At 38.2% G+C, this 16,914-nt stretch overlaps 1 protein-coding gene across 2 annotated transcripts in view; it reads right to left on the reverse strand.

The window, feature by feature from the left end:
- The window catches only part of LOC125460192 (receptor-type tyrosine-protein phosphatase gamma-like), a 693,348-nt gene that overhangs the window by 121,987 nt on the left and 554,447 nt on the right, over positions 1 to 16,914 (reverse strand). For both annotated transcript variants that reach the window (XM_059649945.1, XM_048547332.2), the window contains exons 10-11: positions 10,698 to 10,806; positions 5,807 to 5,856 (exon numbers count right to left, since the gene is read on the reverse strand). In XM_059649945.1, coding sequence (XP_059505928.1) covers positions 5,807 to 5,856; positions 10,698 to 10,806 — 159 coding nt within the window. The remainder of the gene's footprint in view (positions 1 to 5,806; positions 5,857 to 10,697; positions 10,807 to 16,914) is intronic.

Raw genomic sequence — 16,914 nt, forward strand, 5'->3', positions numbered from 1 at the left:
AACCTGTCTCTAGGATGAATGATCTGGGTTTGGGCTTCCTTCCATTGTTAACATTCTATTACTTTTAAGGTAAACAGTGCATGGTTAGTGCAAAGTACATGTGGATCTGGCTATTTTTGCAGTCCTTGATTTTTTCTGTTGCTAAATAATGTTTTTTTTGACTCCGTATTATTGTATGGTTGTAAATTTTGAATGATCCAAATTTCAAATACCTATACTTCACGGATCCTAATCACCATGAGGAAGAATCACATCATATGCCATGAATACTGGGTCATTTTTAAGGCTTCAGTCAGATATAGTATCAGAGTTGTATGCAGTGAAGACACTTATGATAGGTAACAGGTGGTAAAGAATATCATGGCACCACATCCTCTCAACCTTGCCTTCAATATTTCAGAGCTTGTGTTGTCTGCAAAAAGGCTATGAAATGCTTCAGCATCCTGTGGAACAGCATCTAACCAGAGTTGCTTTGTGTAGGTTTTCTTAGAACCCCACTGCATTAAGAGGAACAGTGGACATGTGAACAGCACATTTTACACCTCTCAGCAGTGCATTTCCTTGAAAAACTGATAGATTGAATAAACCTGTCCTTCCAAAGATAGGGGAGGCAATGGTCTGGTGGTATTATTGCTGGACTGTTAATCCAGAGACCCGACAACATTCTGGGGATCTGGTTTGAACTGCACCATGACAGATGGTGGAATTTGAATCCAATAAATATCTGGAATTAAAAATCTAATGATGACCATGAATTCATTGTTGATTGTCAGAAAAAAACTATCTGGTTCACCAATGTCCTTTACCTGGTCTGCTCTGCATGTGACTCCAGACCCACAACAATGTGGTTGACATGTGCCCTCTGGGCAATTATGAACGGGCAATAAATGCTGTCTACCCAGCAATGCACTTTTCCCCTGAATGAATAAAGAAGTTTGGAGTTCTCCCACAGTTAGGCCTATTGGCCACAAAGACATGGTTTGTTGTCTTGGGGTTCTTTGGGTCTAGAGGATCCAGGCCTGTTAAGGGCATCCTCCCAAATTGCAGTCTCACCCTTCTCAGCTTGGACTGCTTCAGGTTTTAGCAACATAGATGTGTCCCAAGAGTAAGCTTCGAGAGGCCCCTTGTGTTGCCACTACTCCCTATGAATGGTACCGCCTGTCTGCAAGGAAGAAGTACTTGGAATAAGACTTTAGTCCTTCGTGTCCCTCTGTTCCTTGTCATTGATACTGATCACTAGTGGTTACAATGATGATGTGCAAGTCCATGGGCATACCCAGCAGATATCAAATGTACTGAGTCTGGGTCACCATGGTAGTAGGCATCTGTCCACTGATGTAATTTGAAAGATATATGTCTGAGCCAGCATGGTAATGATAATGTTGGTGGATTCTCCTATCCTTCAATTCAGTTACTGTCTGCCTTTGACAAATCTGCCTGCTGCTCAAACGCCTGTCTATGCTTTTTGTTGAAGTCATGAATAGCTGAGATCACGGGATTGCCAAGCAAGTGCTTGGTCTCTGGCATTCCTCTGAGTGTCAAAGTCTTGGGGTGTTTCTTCCTCAGTTATGGAGATGTATGAGCAATGTGCTCACTAATGTGCTTTTGAGTCTAGTCTAGCTAGAGAATCCACTGGACTGGAAGACTCTAAGCTAGTGGTGGGTGCATGTGAATGCCTTGCTAGCGTATTCCTCCGAGGGGTGGGTAGCTTCTTGCCTGGAGGTAAAGGTGGAGCTGAGGGTCTCCACTGCTAACCTCTTCAGGATAAGGTTCATGGGGAATCTGCTTAAAGGAAAAGGGAATTAGGTAAAATCTTGCACAGGTTAAGAATTGGTTAATGTAAGTGGTAATGGGATAGCAGCTCTGGGGTAGTTGGTCAGGGAAATGTCCACATTCCCACATGAGCAATTGTGCTTTCCTCCAAACAAATCCAAGATATTTTCATCACATGATGAAGAGCCTTAAGTCCTACCCCACCCATCCACCCAATCTTCACCCTTAAACCCCAATTATGAGAATCTTTCTTCTGCAATAAAACAAAAGGAAGGGTTCAGTATGGAGATGGAAGTGAGTGCTGCAATTGTGATGCACAGGCAAGAGAAGTATCCATAGTGACAGTGTAGAAAGTGCAGAGGTCAGGAAGACGAATAGCTTTGGAGAATGAAGTAACTAGGAGGCTGTTGAAGGGACGTGATGCAGATATTAGTGAGGTTATGGTCCATGAATCTCGATGAAAACTGTGTGCAGTGGCAGAATTAGAGTGAGCAGTGACCCCATGATTGTAAGATAGTAGAAAGCTGATGCTGGGACTTACCCTTACAGAGCACAGAAGATCATTAAACATTTTTCTACACTACTCTGTATTGTGTTTACCTAGGACACTGCATTGACTCAGGCTCAATGTGGTGGTGTAGTTTCCTTTTCTGGTCAGCAGGAAAAAGCACTGCCTGTCTTTCTGTCACACCTTTAGCTCCCCGTTGACATTGAGCTGCTAGCACCCCTTTCTGCATCATCTTTCTCACCATTTCCTGTTGGATAATGATGCAGGATCACAATGTGAAGGGCAGTTCCTGGCTTGCAGCAGCTGAACTATTGTGCAGCTGAGACTAAAATGTAGTCCCAATCGTGTGAACATTGCAAGTCCCGGCAGTGATGAGCAATTCTACCTCCCTTGTTACATGAGTCCACACACCTAATTATTTCCTTGTCCTTCTTCTGTGGCCCCTGTGGTACTTTTCTTAAGCTATTCCCTCCTTAGTGCTTCCCCATAAGACCATAAGATATAGGGACAGAATTAAGCAATTTGGCCTGGTGAGTCTGCTCTGCCATTTGGCCCATCAAGTCTGCTCTGCCTTTTGATCACGGCTAATATGTTTCTCAATTCCATTCTCCTGCCTTCTCCCTGTAACCCTTGATCCTCTTACTAATCAAGAACCTCTCTGTCTCTGTCCTAAAGACATTTAATGACTTGGCCACCACAGCTATCTGTGGCAATGAGTTCCACAGGTTCACCACTTCTGGCTGAAGAAATTCTCCCTCATTTCAGATCTAAAGGCTCATCCCTTCACTTTAAGGTAGTGCCTCCGGATCCTAGTCTCTCCCTTCCTTGCCCACTGCTATTTACTGCCTTCCTCTAGCTCATCTCCCACCACCCTCATGTACATCCTTCTCATACTTAAACTGCACACCATGAGAGGAACAGAGTCTCCATGCAAACCAAAATTGACAATGTTCATTTTGTTTTCAAATTTCTGGAACAGATGTCAAAAACAATTTCCATCCTTTGTTTTAAGACACTAATGATTCAAAAATCATTTGAAATGTAAAGGATAAAAGTTGAATAAATTAAGAGTTTCATTCTTTAACAACTTTATATAAACTTTCAGTCCATTCTCAAGATTGCCTTCCTATCTTTCACAATTAAACATTCTTCAACATAATTTGCTGCCATCTGCTGGTGAACCTTGAAGGAAGCAAAACACAGAAAACTCTAAAATGCGTCATCAGTTAAGGGCGAACCTCTGAACAGTCATTAATGCTCTGCATGTTTTACATGCTTCTGGTTCACTTAAAAGGGTATAAATTTTAACATCATTATTTCACTTAAATTCATCTCGGAATTTCCTACTGAAATGTAAATTGTGAAACAACTAAACAATGCTCATAAAATTATTTTCTGGATTTCTTCGAAGATGCATATTCTGTTTCTATGAGAATTACAATCTGTATTTTTAATTCATTGGATAAATTTCAAGATTCTTTTCATAAAAATATTGAGCACTGAACAAATCTAAAATATGTCATGCCTAAATATTTGTTGAGTAGTCAAGAATGCAAATATTCGAATAAAAATCCTTACTGGTTATCTGTTTAGTTTGCAAGTATCTAGTCACAGAGGTATAAACTATGGAAACAAAGCCTTCAGCCCAAATTGTCTATGCCAACCAGGTTTCCTAAAATGAACTAGTCCCATATCGACTCAGAAGGGTATACAGCATGGATACAAGTATTGCAGAATTAATGTGTGTATCAAAAAGAGAGTCCCCTGTAACCACAAAGATTGATACATTGAAATGAGTTTTCAAAAAAAGAAATATGGTCGGTTTTCTGAAGGGTCTAAATTGGTGATCAGATCGTTCACACCGCCTAGAATTAGAATGAAATAGATAGTGCAATAAAAGCCCAACTTTCTTTGTGCACAGATATTCAAACTTTGCTCAGGTGCATTTTCTCCAGTTCCCTCTATATGTTTTGCCAACTCCACAACAACTTGACCTGTTCCTAAATTAACCTAGCAGAGATAACCTCAGGATCAATAAGAATAAAACTAATCACCAAGTATTTTCAAAATGTGGATGCCACAATTTAGGACGTAGATTTAATGATAATTTAAGCAGAATCCAGGACTAAGGACTACGGTTTGGAGATGTAGCTCTGTATACATAACCATTCTAGTATAATAAGATCATAGATATAGGAACAGAGTTAGACCATTCGGCCTATTGAGCATGCCCTGCCATTCAATTATGGCTGATGTTTTTCAACCCAATTCTACTGCCTTCTCCATGTAACTCTATATCCCCTTACTAATCAAGAAACTATCTATGTTTTAAATAAACTCAAATGACTTGGCCTCCACAGCCCACTGTGGCAACGAGTTCCATGGATCCACCACCCTCTGGCTGAAGAAATTCCTCATCATCCCAGTTCTAAAGGGTGCCCCCTTCAGTCTGAGGCAGTGCCCTCAGATTCTAGTCTCTCCTGCTAGTGGAAACATCTTCTCCATGACCACTACATCAAGACCTCTCAGTATTCTGTCAGTTCCAATCAGATCCCTCCTCATTCTTCGAAATGCCATCAAGTCCAGACCCAGAATCCTCAACCTCTCCTCATGTAACAAGACCTTCATTCATGTGATATTCTTGCTAACCTTCTCTGGACTCCTCCAATGCCAGCTCATCTATCCTTAGACGTAGAACCCAGAAGTGCTCACGATATTCTAAATCTGGTCTGGCCAGGGCTTTATACAGCCTCAGCAGTACATCTCTGCTCTTGTATTCTAGCCCTCTTGAAGTGAATGTCAACATTGAATGTGCCTTCCTAACTGCCAAATTGAACCTGCATGTTTACCTTAAGAGAATCTTGAACTAGGATTCCCAAGTCTCTTTGTGGTTCAGATTTTCACAGTCATTCCCCATTTAGAAAATAGTCAATGCTTCTATTCTTCCTACCAAAATGCATAGCCGCATGCTTTCCCATATTGTATTCTATTTGTCACTTCTTTGCCTACTCTCCTACCCTGTCCAAGTCCTTCTGCAACCTCTGCATTTCTTCAACTCTCCCTGTCCCTCTATCTATCTTTGTGTCATTTGCAAACTTAGCACCAACACCCTCAGTTCCTTCGTTTAGATTGTTAATGTATGATGTGAATAGTTGCCAACTTTATTTTGAATATTTCCAGGATGCAGGTTGGTCTCAATGTCTTAATTTGTACAACTGACACTGTCTCATAAAAATTAGAATTACGCTATTCCTTTTCCCTTTTCCCACAGCTTTAGAAAACTACAATCTGAGTGTCTCCAGTGACAGCCATATTTTTCTTATTTATGTTGCAGCATTGTTACCAAAACAAAAACAGTTTCCACTTCAGAGGTTAGTACTTAGAATCAAAAAGAGAATGTCTCTATGCGGTGTGTTCACAGATGGACAAAGTCATAAATTCCCCTCATTTTTCCTGCATGCACCCTTGAAGGTAACACAGAAAAGTAATGTATTTCAAACAGAAAAGATTAATTTCCACACTTACCATTCTTGTTTTTATAATCCTAGTTCCTTCAAATATTCTAGTTGTGTTAGCTAAAAAAAAAACAAAGATCTTAATTAAAAGCAAATTAATTTATAAATAAAAACATTATAAATTAGGTGCTGTGAAATGTAACATAAAATTAATATCTATGTCCTGGTCATAACTTGTTGAAGGTGGAAATGTATTTAGGAACACATTTTTTGATCTAGGTTTTAAAAGACAAGTTACAAGACTCGGTGTATAACTAATATGCCATGTATTCCCAATAATCTATTTGGTCATGTTTGACTAAAAATGTGCAACCAGAATTTAGTATGGCATGCTCTGAAAGAACTACATGCTGAGTACACAAAGGATTCAGAATTTTGCAGTGAGGCAATGCCAAACACAGTCTCTGATATTGTGAATCAACCTGTCCAGAGGCTTTAATGGCATTTATGCACATAGGTGGGACTTGAACCAAGGCATCTTGGCTCAGAGGTATGGGCACTACTACTGGGTTACACAGTCCATCAGTTTTTTTTAAGTAACTTATCTTTCTAATCAGCCTGATCAAACAGATGTTATTACACATCTTTGGAGCAGGTAGAACTTGAACCCAGGCCTCCTGATCATTGGCTAGAGACACTACTATCGCACCATAAGAAGACCACCATTAACAAGTTCCATTCACTTCTATCGGCAAGTGGAAACAGCGTGTTTTGTCCGGATAATGAAGGAATACTGATATTTTTGCCCAGTTTCAAAATGAGGACTTTTCACATGCTAGGCAAACATGATAACCACTACACTTTGGAAACGTGATAAAATTCCATCTGTAATTGGTCTGAAACTACAACGTTCTCAATTCAAGAGTGACAGCATTCCCTATAGAGTTACAGCAGATAAAAAAAACAATTTTTTAATGTCAAGTTAATTGCATTATTACATTTTTTAAAAATTTAACCCACTTTTCTAATCAACCTGCTCAGAGATATTGTTACACACTTTGGTACAGGTGGGACATGAACCTGGATCTCTCAGGTCAGTGGTAGGGACACTACCACTATAATGCAAGCAGGCCTTAGATACAGTCTATGATGCCTACATTGTTAAGGCATAGCACCTGCAGCCATTTGATTTTGACTTGCAAAAAAAGTCACCACTTACAACTGTACCCAACTGAAGCTCAAACTCACCACACAATGGTACATACACAAACTCTTCTTTTGTAGAAATTTAACATCTGAGATTTAGATAAGGCCAATTTCACTGCTCATGGAAATTAGCGAAAATAGAAACTAGGGAAATTAGTTAATTGGTAAAATAACAACAAAAGTGGGAAGGGATGTTGAGGACTCAACAGCATTGCTTGCTAATAAAATAATCATGAACAACTAAAGAGGTAAGAGACAACATAAAACAGAATATCCATAAATGGAATGAATCTTAATTACAGCATAAGACGACAAAACATATTGTAACAGCTACAAAAGGGCAATGTGAAAATAAACTTACAAAGAAAATAATAATCAATAAAAGAATGTATAGAGCCGGTTCTGATATAAAGACATAACCCAATTCTCATGCAATTTTGTGTTATAAGAAAATCATGCACTAGCCTTGCTACTTAAATTAATGGGGCCGGAATCACATTATAGCCAATACAGGTAAGGAAAGTTCGCGTTCTACAAATAGTGGTCTAAATTCTTCAATTGCATTAAAGCTGATTCGCGTTGAAGAAACATGTGTTATCTCAGAACCGACTTCAATTGAAAAAAAGAAGGTGGTTAAAGACAAAGTGGCCTCATAAAAACAGACAATGTCAATATTACAAATAAAGTTAACAAACTGTATTTTCATGAATATTCTTAGGTAAGGGGGGGACACCCCAAAAAATATAATCTTGAAGCATGGATGGGCCCTCATTAAAATTAGCAAATTAACAGTTAAACAGAAAAATAATGGCAAAATGTCAACTTAAATATGGCGGACAGAGCCCCTTTTAAAGGGGTCTGCCCACACTCATGCCTCATTAATAGGGCAGATACTTGGAGGATATTTCCTTTTGCATGGCAGACGAATGCTAAGGACATAGTTTAAGAATAAAAGATCCTCCCCTCCTCTTAATTATCTCAAAGAGTTGTCTGAGTATGGTATTCACTTCCACAGAAGGTAAGGGAGGCTGAGTCCTTAAATTTATTCAAAGTTGAATTAGATGCATTTTTGATAGAGTAGACAGTCAAGAGTTCTGGCCAAAATGGCCCACTCTGCTCCTATGCTCCTAAATAAACATTTTAAAATTACAATTTATGAAAGACTTGGAATAAAAGCAGCGATCGTCGAATGTTGCTTTCTATCGATCATTTATTAACTGCAAGTTGAAATTTTAAAAAAACTCTAAAATCCTCATATCGCCTCTGCATAAAAATACTTCATTGTGTTTTTAGCCCAATATATCCTTAGTGAGTTACAGATCTCACACATTTGTGAGTGCTATTGAACATGCTGGTGAACTACTCAACACTAGATGCAGAAAAATTGAACCCATTTCAAGACTTATTCTATGTTTATTCTAAATACTAAACGCATATGCTTTTTGCAGATGTTACAATCTCTGAATGCAAAATACTTATAAAAAGACACATTTTTACACATGCATCATTTTAGTCTGAACAATTACTTCCACTTAACTGAAATCACCTTTTGAATTTTATGCTTTGTGTTTCAGTTTATAAAAGCAGTTTGCTATGTATCAATTTGAATCTAATTTCGATTTACTTCATTTGTCCATCATCCTTTGTATGGATAGCCACCTTGTCACACATCCATCTAGTTATAGAAGCTATGTCATTTATATGCTATTTACAAAGCCCAATATGTTTCAAAGCACAGTTTTATCATAGTGGAGAATACATCTGCAAGGAACAGATAACTATGTTTTTGTCACTCCGTAATACAACTATTCCATTATTGAACTTGTATTTGACAAGAATAAAAACTGTCAGTATGAGTTATGGGCAAGAAAAGCAAGAGAGAAATGCAGTTGGGTGGGGAATGTGGTTGGGTTGTGGATGGACGATGAAACAGAGCCACTTATACTCCAGTAAACTACGGCAGAGGAATATAGAAGGAGACTTAACCACACACCTAAGGTTATGAAACTGCTGTTTCATCAACCAACAATTTCACTGATTTGCCTGAAAATTTTTGAAAATGGCGATTCAAATTTGTATAATACAATTATTTCAGAAATATTAGGAGATGATTCTTATTTTTCAGCAAGACTATCTTTTCCCATCAGGTAGCCCCACTGTGACCACAATCCAGTGACAAACACAGGTCCAGGCAGCAAGAAGTCAGTTAACCATTCTCATGGAATTCTAATGAGTGGAGGAGGAGATGAGTGAAGATAGGCTATGCCTCTTTTATTAAAATTAGCTACTGCATTCTGGTAAACTTTTACAGCTTTCAAGTGTTTCAGCATATGAGTAGTTGATCAGGTGAGGGAGATTGTCAGGTGAAGGAGGCAATTGGTTCGTGTTGGGTCAGGGATTGTCTAGCATGAGGTGGGTAATAGATGGAGGGACTTAGGTTGGGGTCTTGGGACACAGAGGATGTCGTAGTTAGGTCAGCTATCGGGATGTTTGGTGCAGGTTGGTAGTGTCACATGGAGTTCAGTTATACAGGCTAATCTTGGATTTAGACTTGGTTATTGAGCAGTGTGATAATTTCTAGGGCAAATATCCAGGAAAGTCCTCTATATCCTGCATTTTGTTTTTTTTAAAAATCTGGTCCATGTTTCTGACACTGAGCTCAGGATTCCAAGTAACAGAAATCTGTCCATCAAGAGTTTAAACCTTCTGGGAAATTTCAGGACAAGTGTATCTTCAAGACTTCCACATAGTCCTGACATGCTTCTCTCAACTCAAGCCCAGATTTTGACACTTTGGATACCAGGTGCTTTGGGTCACAGTGCTTTACAGCATTCTCAGTGACAACATACGGAACAGCCATAGAGACACAAACACTAACAGTTCTAAAATGGATTAAATACACAGTGCTAAATAGCATGCATTATAAAAAGCAAACAACATCTGGGTGCTGCTTGAAGGTCAAAATAATATACTTGGAGTTCAGAACACACTGTAAATCTCCTGAGCTTTGCTCTTGGTTTATGCCAATATACAAACACCACATTGCATCACTGTAGATATTCACACTTGTTATATTTACCAACACGTGCAATCAAAAATATAAATATTGCAAATACTTATCAAAATAAAAAAAAATTAGATGAAACTTAGATTCCCTCCAAACAGTATTCCATTTTTAAGGCTGATGGCCCAGTTAGGTATTTCTAGTTTTATTTCAGGTTCCTGTCTCTCCTTCCTGTTTTAATACTGCATTACCACTGGTTTAATTTCCTTTCAAAAGCACTGCTTTGATATTGTTTCCATACATTTGTGGATTGTCAGGTTTTTATACTTTTATTGTAAACTGCAGATTGTTTTTCCATTTTGATTTGACTTTACAATTATATCATCAAAATGTAATTAAGTTTGGTGTGTTATTTACAGTAGGTAATAATAAGTTGTTTATGAATGTCTAATTTTTCAAGTATTTCTTCACAGCTTTGCAAATAGTCCTTGAATCTTAAATCCACACATTGTTATCCATGGAATTAAAAATGTTTATACACTTACAATTTTGTTCTATCTTACTGACATATGGGAAATAAATCTTACAACAGGGCATCAATGATCGGTAATGGTCAGGGAGAGGCAGAAGCACAGTAAAGAACTTGTAGTTATACTTACATTATGTTTTTAATTAGAAATAAGACCATTTATTCATGTTAGAACATAAATGAATGTTTCAAATTAGAATTATTTTTCTCATGTTGACTCACCTTGGAACAGCATTGTCTGGCTAAAATCACTTCGCAGATCATTCTGACACACAGCTTGAACACGAAACAGGTAGAGTTTATCCAGAGAGACATGATTGATAACTGCTTCCTGTGTTAAGAATATAAAGAAGCAAATTGCATATTGCATATTCAGTTAATAAATTGTAGGAGCAGTTAGAATTCAATGGTCTTAAAAATACTAAACTCTCCATACAATACCATGAACTTTTCTAGTTATTTTTAGTATGACCTATGGTCAGCTCCGTACACCAGCTTAATTAGCTGGAGTGAAAATCAAACAATGTTTTAACATACTAACAAAAATAATTAAAAGAATCAACAAACACCTATTTATTCAAAAGAGAGAGAATATTCTTGCCCCAGTAGGTTTGAACTATTTCGAATTCACAGAGTTCGGAAGATATTTAAAGATCCAATATTAATACTGTATGGTACAAAATCATTATCCCTCAGGCACTAGGACTAGATTTAGATTTATGAACAGATAAATCAATATCTTCTGTGTATTAGTGTGATTAAGCTGCAACAAAATAAATAAGCGCAAAAGAATTACAGTGTAATTTGTTTTACAGCTAAGTCTGCTTTTAGGCAAAATATATAGGTCTTTTGTATTGTTATATTAGTAGCAATTCTGACTCAATGTAGTCACACAACCATATTTGTTGCATGCAATGGCCAATGGCTTCTGTTTAAAGGCAGTTATGGTTCTCTACCAAATGAACAGTATTCCAGCATGTCTGGGTTTATACAACATGCTGTATCTGATTGGCTTCTGGGGAGGTTCCAACAAAAATCCATGTTCTTTTCAAGGACCACCTGTGCCCTCCCATTCTGGAAAAAAACATTCTTTCTTAATCTCATTACCCCACAGGATCTCTGCAGCTTCTAAACGGGAGTGTGGCATCTGTTTGGCAAACCAGCTGATGACAGCCCCTCTGTTCATCTGTTAGCAGCAGAGACTACATGCTCAAACATGTGAAACAGCTGAAACATTATCAGCATCAGATCCAGAGTTGTTATATCACATCAATAAAATGACACAAAAAATACTTCACAAAAGTGCAATAATACTGTTGCGGCAAGTTCACAAATTCAATCTTGTTCTTGAACATATATGTACATCAAACATTGCACAAGTCCCAATGTTAATCATTGATACTGAATTCTCAAACACCAACTTAACTGGGCATGTCAGTAACTTTGGACTTTAATGTTGTCAAAAGTAGAAAACTTTTGCAGGGATATTGCCAGGACTGGAGGGTTTGAGTTGTAGAGGCTGGGGCTTTTCTCCCGCAGCATCAGAGGCTGAGGGGTGACCTTATAGAGGTTTATAAAATCGTAAGTGGCATTGATAGGGTAAATAGCCAAGTCTTTTTCCTGTGGTGGGGGAGTCAAGAGGGTATAGATTTAAGGTGTGAGGGAAAAGATTTAAAAAGGACCTGTGGGGTAACATTTTCATGCAGAGAGTGTTGAGTGTATGGAATGAGCTGCCAGGGGAAGTGGTGGAGGTAAGTACAATTTAAAAGGCATCTAGATGGGTATATGAATAGGAAGGCTTTAGTGGGTTGTGGGCCAAATGCTGGCAAATGGGATTAGGTCAGATTGGGATGTCTGAACAGCACAGACAAGCTAGACCAAATACGTGGTTTCTATGACTTTATAACTAGTGTGATGGTAGGACCCATGAAGGGCAACAGTGGCAATTTGTACGTGGAGCCAGAGGATGTTGGTAGGGTACTAAATGAATACTTTGTGTTGGTGTTCACTCGTGAGAGGAATGATGTAGGTACAGAAATCAAGAAGAACCGCTGTGAAATTCTTAAAGAAATGAGCACAGAGAGGAGTGGGTCAGCAGGCTTTGAAGTAGATACATCTCCAGGGTGAGATGAAATATATTCAGGCTGTTGTATGATGCAAGGGAGGAACTATCGGGGTGCTGGCAACAAATTTCAATTCCTCCCTGGCCATAGGAGAGGTTCCAGAGAACTGGAGGACAGCCAATGTGATACCATGATTCATGAAGGGAGCAAGTGATAGAAAAAAATCTACAGGCCAGTCAGTGTAACATCAGTGGTGGGGAAACTACTGGAATCAATTCTAAGAGACACAATTAATCTGCAGTTTGAGAGCCAGTGATTAATCAAGGACAGTCAGCATGATTTTGTTATGGGGAGGTCACATCCGACCAAGTTGATTGAATTCTTTGAAGAGGTAAGCAGGTGTGTAGATGAAGGCAATGCATTCAACATAGTCTACTTGGATTTCAGCAAGGCTTTTCATCAGGTCCTGCATGGGAGACTGATAGTAAAGGTTAGAGCCCAGGGGATCAAGGAGCGTTGGCAAAGTGGATACAGAATTGATTGAGTGGCAAGAAGCAAACAGTGATGGTCAAAAGTATTTTTGTGGCCAGAAGCTTGTGACCAGTTGGTTTCCACATGGACCAATGCTGTTTGTGGTATACATAAACAGTTTGGTCTTGAATGTATGACGATTGATTAGTAAGTTTGAGGATGGGACAAATATTGGTGGGTGGATAAATAGAGGAGAATAGCCTAAAATTACAGGACGGTATAGATAGGCTGGCCAGAGGGGGTGATCAGTGGCAAATGGAATTCAATCCAGTCAAGTGTGAGGTCTTGCACTTGGGCAGGACAAACAAGGCAAGGGAATACATGATGAAAGGAAGGAACCTGGTAAGCACCAAGAATCAGAGGGACCTAGATGTACATGTCCGCCAGTCTCTTAATGTAGAATGTGAGAAAACATTTTTTCACCCAGAGGATAGGGAGAATCTAGAACTCACTGCCTGTAAGGGTGGTAGAGACAAAAACCCTCAGAATATTTATGACGAATTTAGATGTGCACTTGCAGTGCCAAGGCATGCAAGACTATAGGCCAAGTGCTCAAAAATGGGATTAGAACAGTTGGCTGCTTATTTTTGACTGGCGCAGACTCGATAGGCTGACAGGCCTTTTTCTGTGTAATGGACCTCTGTAACTCTGTGACTAATCTACTGTAATCACAATATGGTATCCTCAACACTGGCAAGACCAAAAGCAGACTGGGTGGCTGTTTTGCAAAACACTTCCAATCTGTCCATAATAATCACCCTGCCCTTCCAGTCACTTACTATTTCAATGCATTTCCCTGCTATCATGTTAACAATTCTGTCATTGGCATGCTGCAGTTTTCCAAGCTGATTTTCCATTTTTCCACTTAGACATTACAGCCTTCAGGACTCAAGTTTGAATTCCATAACTTCAAAGCATGAACAATTTTCTCCAATTCAATTACATCCCCTTCTCCGTCCCCTCACTATCTTGTTTCTGTGGGTTTGCTCTCAGCAAAGCCAACCTATTTTACACTGTTCACACCTTTGTCTCTCTTTTACTATCGTTAGCACTCCCTTTGTCTCCACTCTGGTCCTTTGGATACTTTCACCATCTGCTTCATTTACTCCTCTTCCTCTTTGCAGGGACTGGTTAACTCAGTTGGCTGGATGGTTATTTATTATGAAAAATGACACCCAACAGTGCAGGCTCAATTCCCGCACTGGCTGAGGTTACAATGAAGGAATCTCCTTCTCAACCTCTCCTCTCACCTGAGGCATGGTGACCCTCAGGTTTAGCCACCACCAGTCATCTCCCTCCTGAAAGAGTGGTTCTACGGTCTGGTAGGACTGTGGCAAATTTACCTTTACCTCCCACTTTGTCAATAACATAAAAACTATAATTTTCAAGCCCTGTCAGTTTTGATGAAAGTAATATTCACCTTCCACAAATGCTGTCAGACCAACTTGGATTCTGTTTTGAATTTAATCACTACGAACCTTTATTTCCTGTCACTCAGCTAACGACATGCAAATACACATGGTTACCCATTCCATGAACTCTAACTTCATTAACAGGTATGTTATTTAGAACTCCTAACAAATACGAGTTGAACAATGCACATCAACTGCAACACCCTCATAAATTCTATGTATTACTCCATCAAAAAATATTCAAGTGGAAAAGTTAAACACCATTTGCCCTTAATAACTCCATGCTGACATTTTCTTAAAAAAAAATCTACATTTGTCCAAATGACTGTTAATTTTATCCTGAATTATCATTTCAAAAACATTTCCATCATTGAGATTAAGCTATTGGCTGGTCTTATCCGTGCATCTTTTTTTTAAACAAGTATGTAGCATTTACAGTTCATCGGTCCTTGAGCACAACACATGTACCTAAGGAGGATTGTAAGATTATGATGAGAGGTGCAGTTTCTACCTTTACTCTCCTCAGTTTTCACAGATTTACTACCTGAACATCTTACTACACTCCAGAGACAGAAAAAAAAACTTTGTTTCATTTCTCTTTGTTAAATTGCTTGCTTATGCTATAATGGCTAAATCTTACTCAATTCTCAAATGTCTGGAAGATTTACTCCTGTAAGAGTGAAATATACGATAAGTCTGAATTAAATCATCTTTTCACATGGATTCAGAATATTTCAATATTAGTGGTTACTCCATGTACATCAATTCATCAACTTTCTTCCAGGTTAAATAATCAAAGTTACAGGATAGGGTTCTTTCTGCCACCATCTTCTCATGTGAGAAGTTAATTTAAAGTTTTCAAGTTAATTTAGATAAGTATCTGCTGAAGAATAGCTAGTTATGACAATGGACAACTTGGTACTGCATGATGGCCTTGACTACATTTTGATTGATTTTTGCAAGATTTCATAAAATGCATCATCTATGAATGCGACACAGATAACAATATTTTTGAAGAAATTGAAAACAGAAATAGAAATGAACAAAAGAAGCCTTCAACTATAACGAATAGATGAAATCAGATTCTGTTATACAGTGCGACAGGCTACATGATAGCGCCTGAGGAAAAGGACAATGAAACTTTGCATTATTGAAGCTCTTTAAAAATATGGACAATATTTCAATTAAAACTAAAAATGAATCTAAGCATTCAACTAAAATGAGTTATTAACATTAATAAATACTCATATACAAGACGAAGAAATAAAGCTGCAGGAAGAACTGAGACTGTTTCCTGAATTTATTAAGATAAATGAAGAAAATGTTGCTTCCTCCTGTTTGAAAAATGCAGTTTTGTTACATTGAAATGTAACAGATTTTGATAGTTGGGTATCTAATTTTTTTAAAGTTCTGAATCTTGTGCAATCCACATGGAAGCAGTTTATGGTTTACACTTCAACTGCTTACAATTCTCCTAGATTTCCTTATTTAATGTTATCTTTATTCCCAAGCACTTTGTATCTAAAAGATTGTTTGATTATAGCATCCATCAACCTCTGAAACTTGATGTTTTCCATTGACAGCAATGGGAATTTGAGTCTTAGGCAGTCATTGCCTTACCATCTCCATTTCCTTCATGTAAGATAGCATCTTTAATGCTTTGATCGGTGAACATGTCTTGATAGCCACTTTGTATTTTTCCTGTCTAACTTTATTTGATTATTCTAGGAAATTTCAGAAAGAATTAAATAAAATTTATGTTCATGTGGATTTTGAATAATTCTAATTTCTCTAATTTTAAAGATTTCAAGATATATTGTTATTTTATGCTTTCATTCTCATTTAATTGGGCTATTTTTCAGTACTGAAGTTGATTTCACTTGCATGCGCAGAGACTTGAGCAACATTCAGGCTTAGGCCAAGAATGGCAAGGAACATTTGTACCACATAATTGCCGGACAGTAATCTTCTTCATGAAGACAGAGTCTAACTATCTCCCATTGGCATTCAACACTTACATTTGCATCACTTTACCTGCTATCATTAACATCCTATGGGATTACCAAGAACTTAGCTGGACCAGTCATATAACCTCTGAAGCTACAATGTAGAATAGCAAATGGGAATTCTACTGTGAGCAACATGGCTCCTGAATCTCTTAAAACTGTCCACAATCTAAAAGGCGTAAATCAGAATTGCGACATAATACTCTTCACTTGCTTGGATGATCCAACTGTTGCCACACTCAAAAGTTACAACACTATCCAAGAAAGGAGTCTGCATGATTCACTCCCTCTATTACTAGTACATTGTGGTAGCAGTATGTATTATCAAAGAGATGCACTTCAACAACACCTTCCAAAACCACAATCTCTTTCATCTTCAGCAATACTCACATTACACGTGCGATTTTTTTTTACAAACCATCAAGAA

Source organism: Stegostoma tigrinum, chromosome 11, assembly GCF_030684315.1.
Source record: "Stegostoma tigrinum isolate sSteTig4 chromosome 11, sSteTig4.hap1, whole genome shotgun sequence".
NCBI lineage: Eukaryota > Metazoa > Chordata > Chondrichthyes > Orectolobiformes > Stegostomatidae > Stegostoma > Stegostoma tigrinum.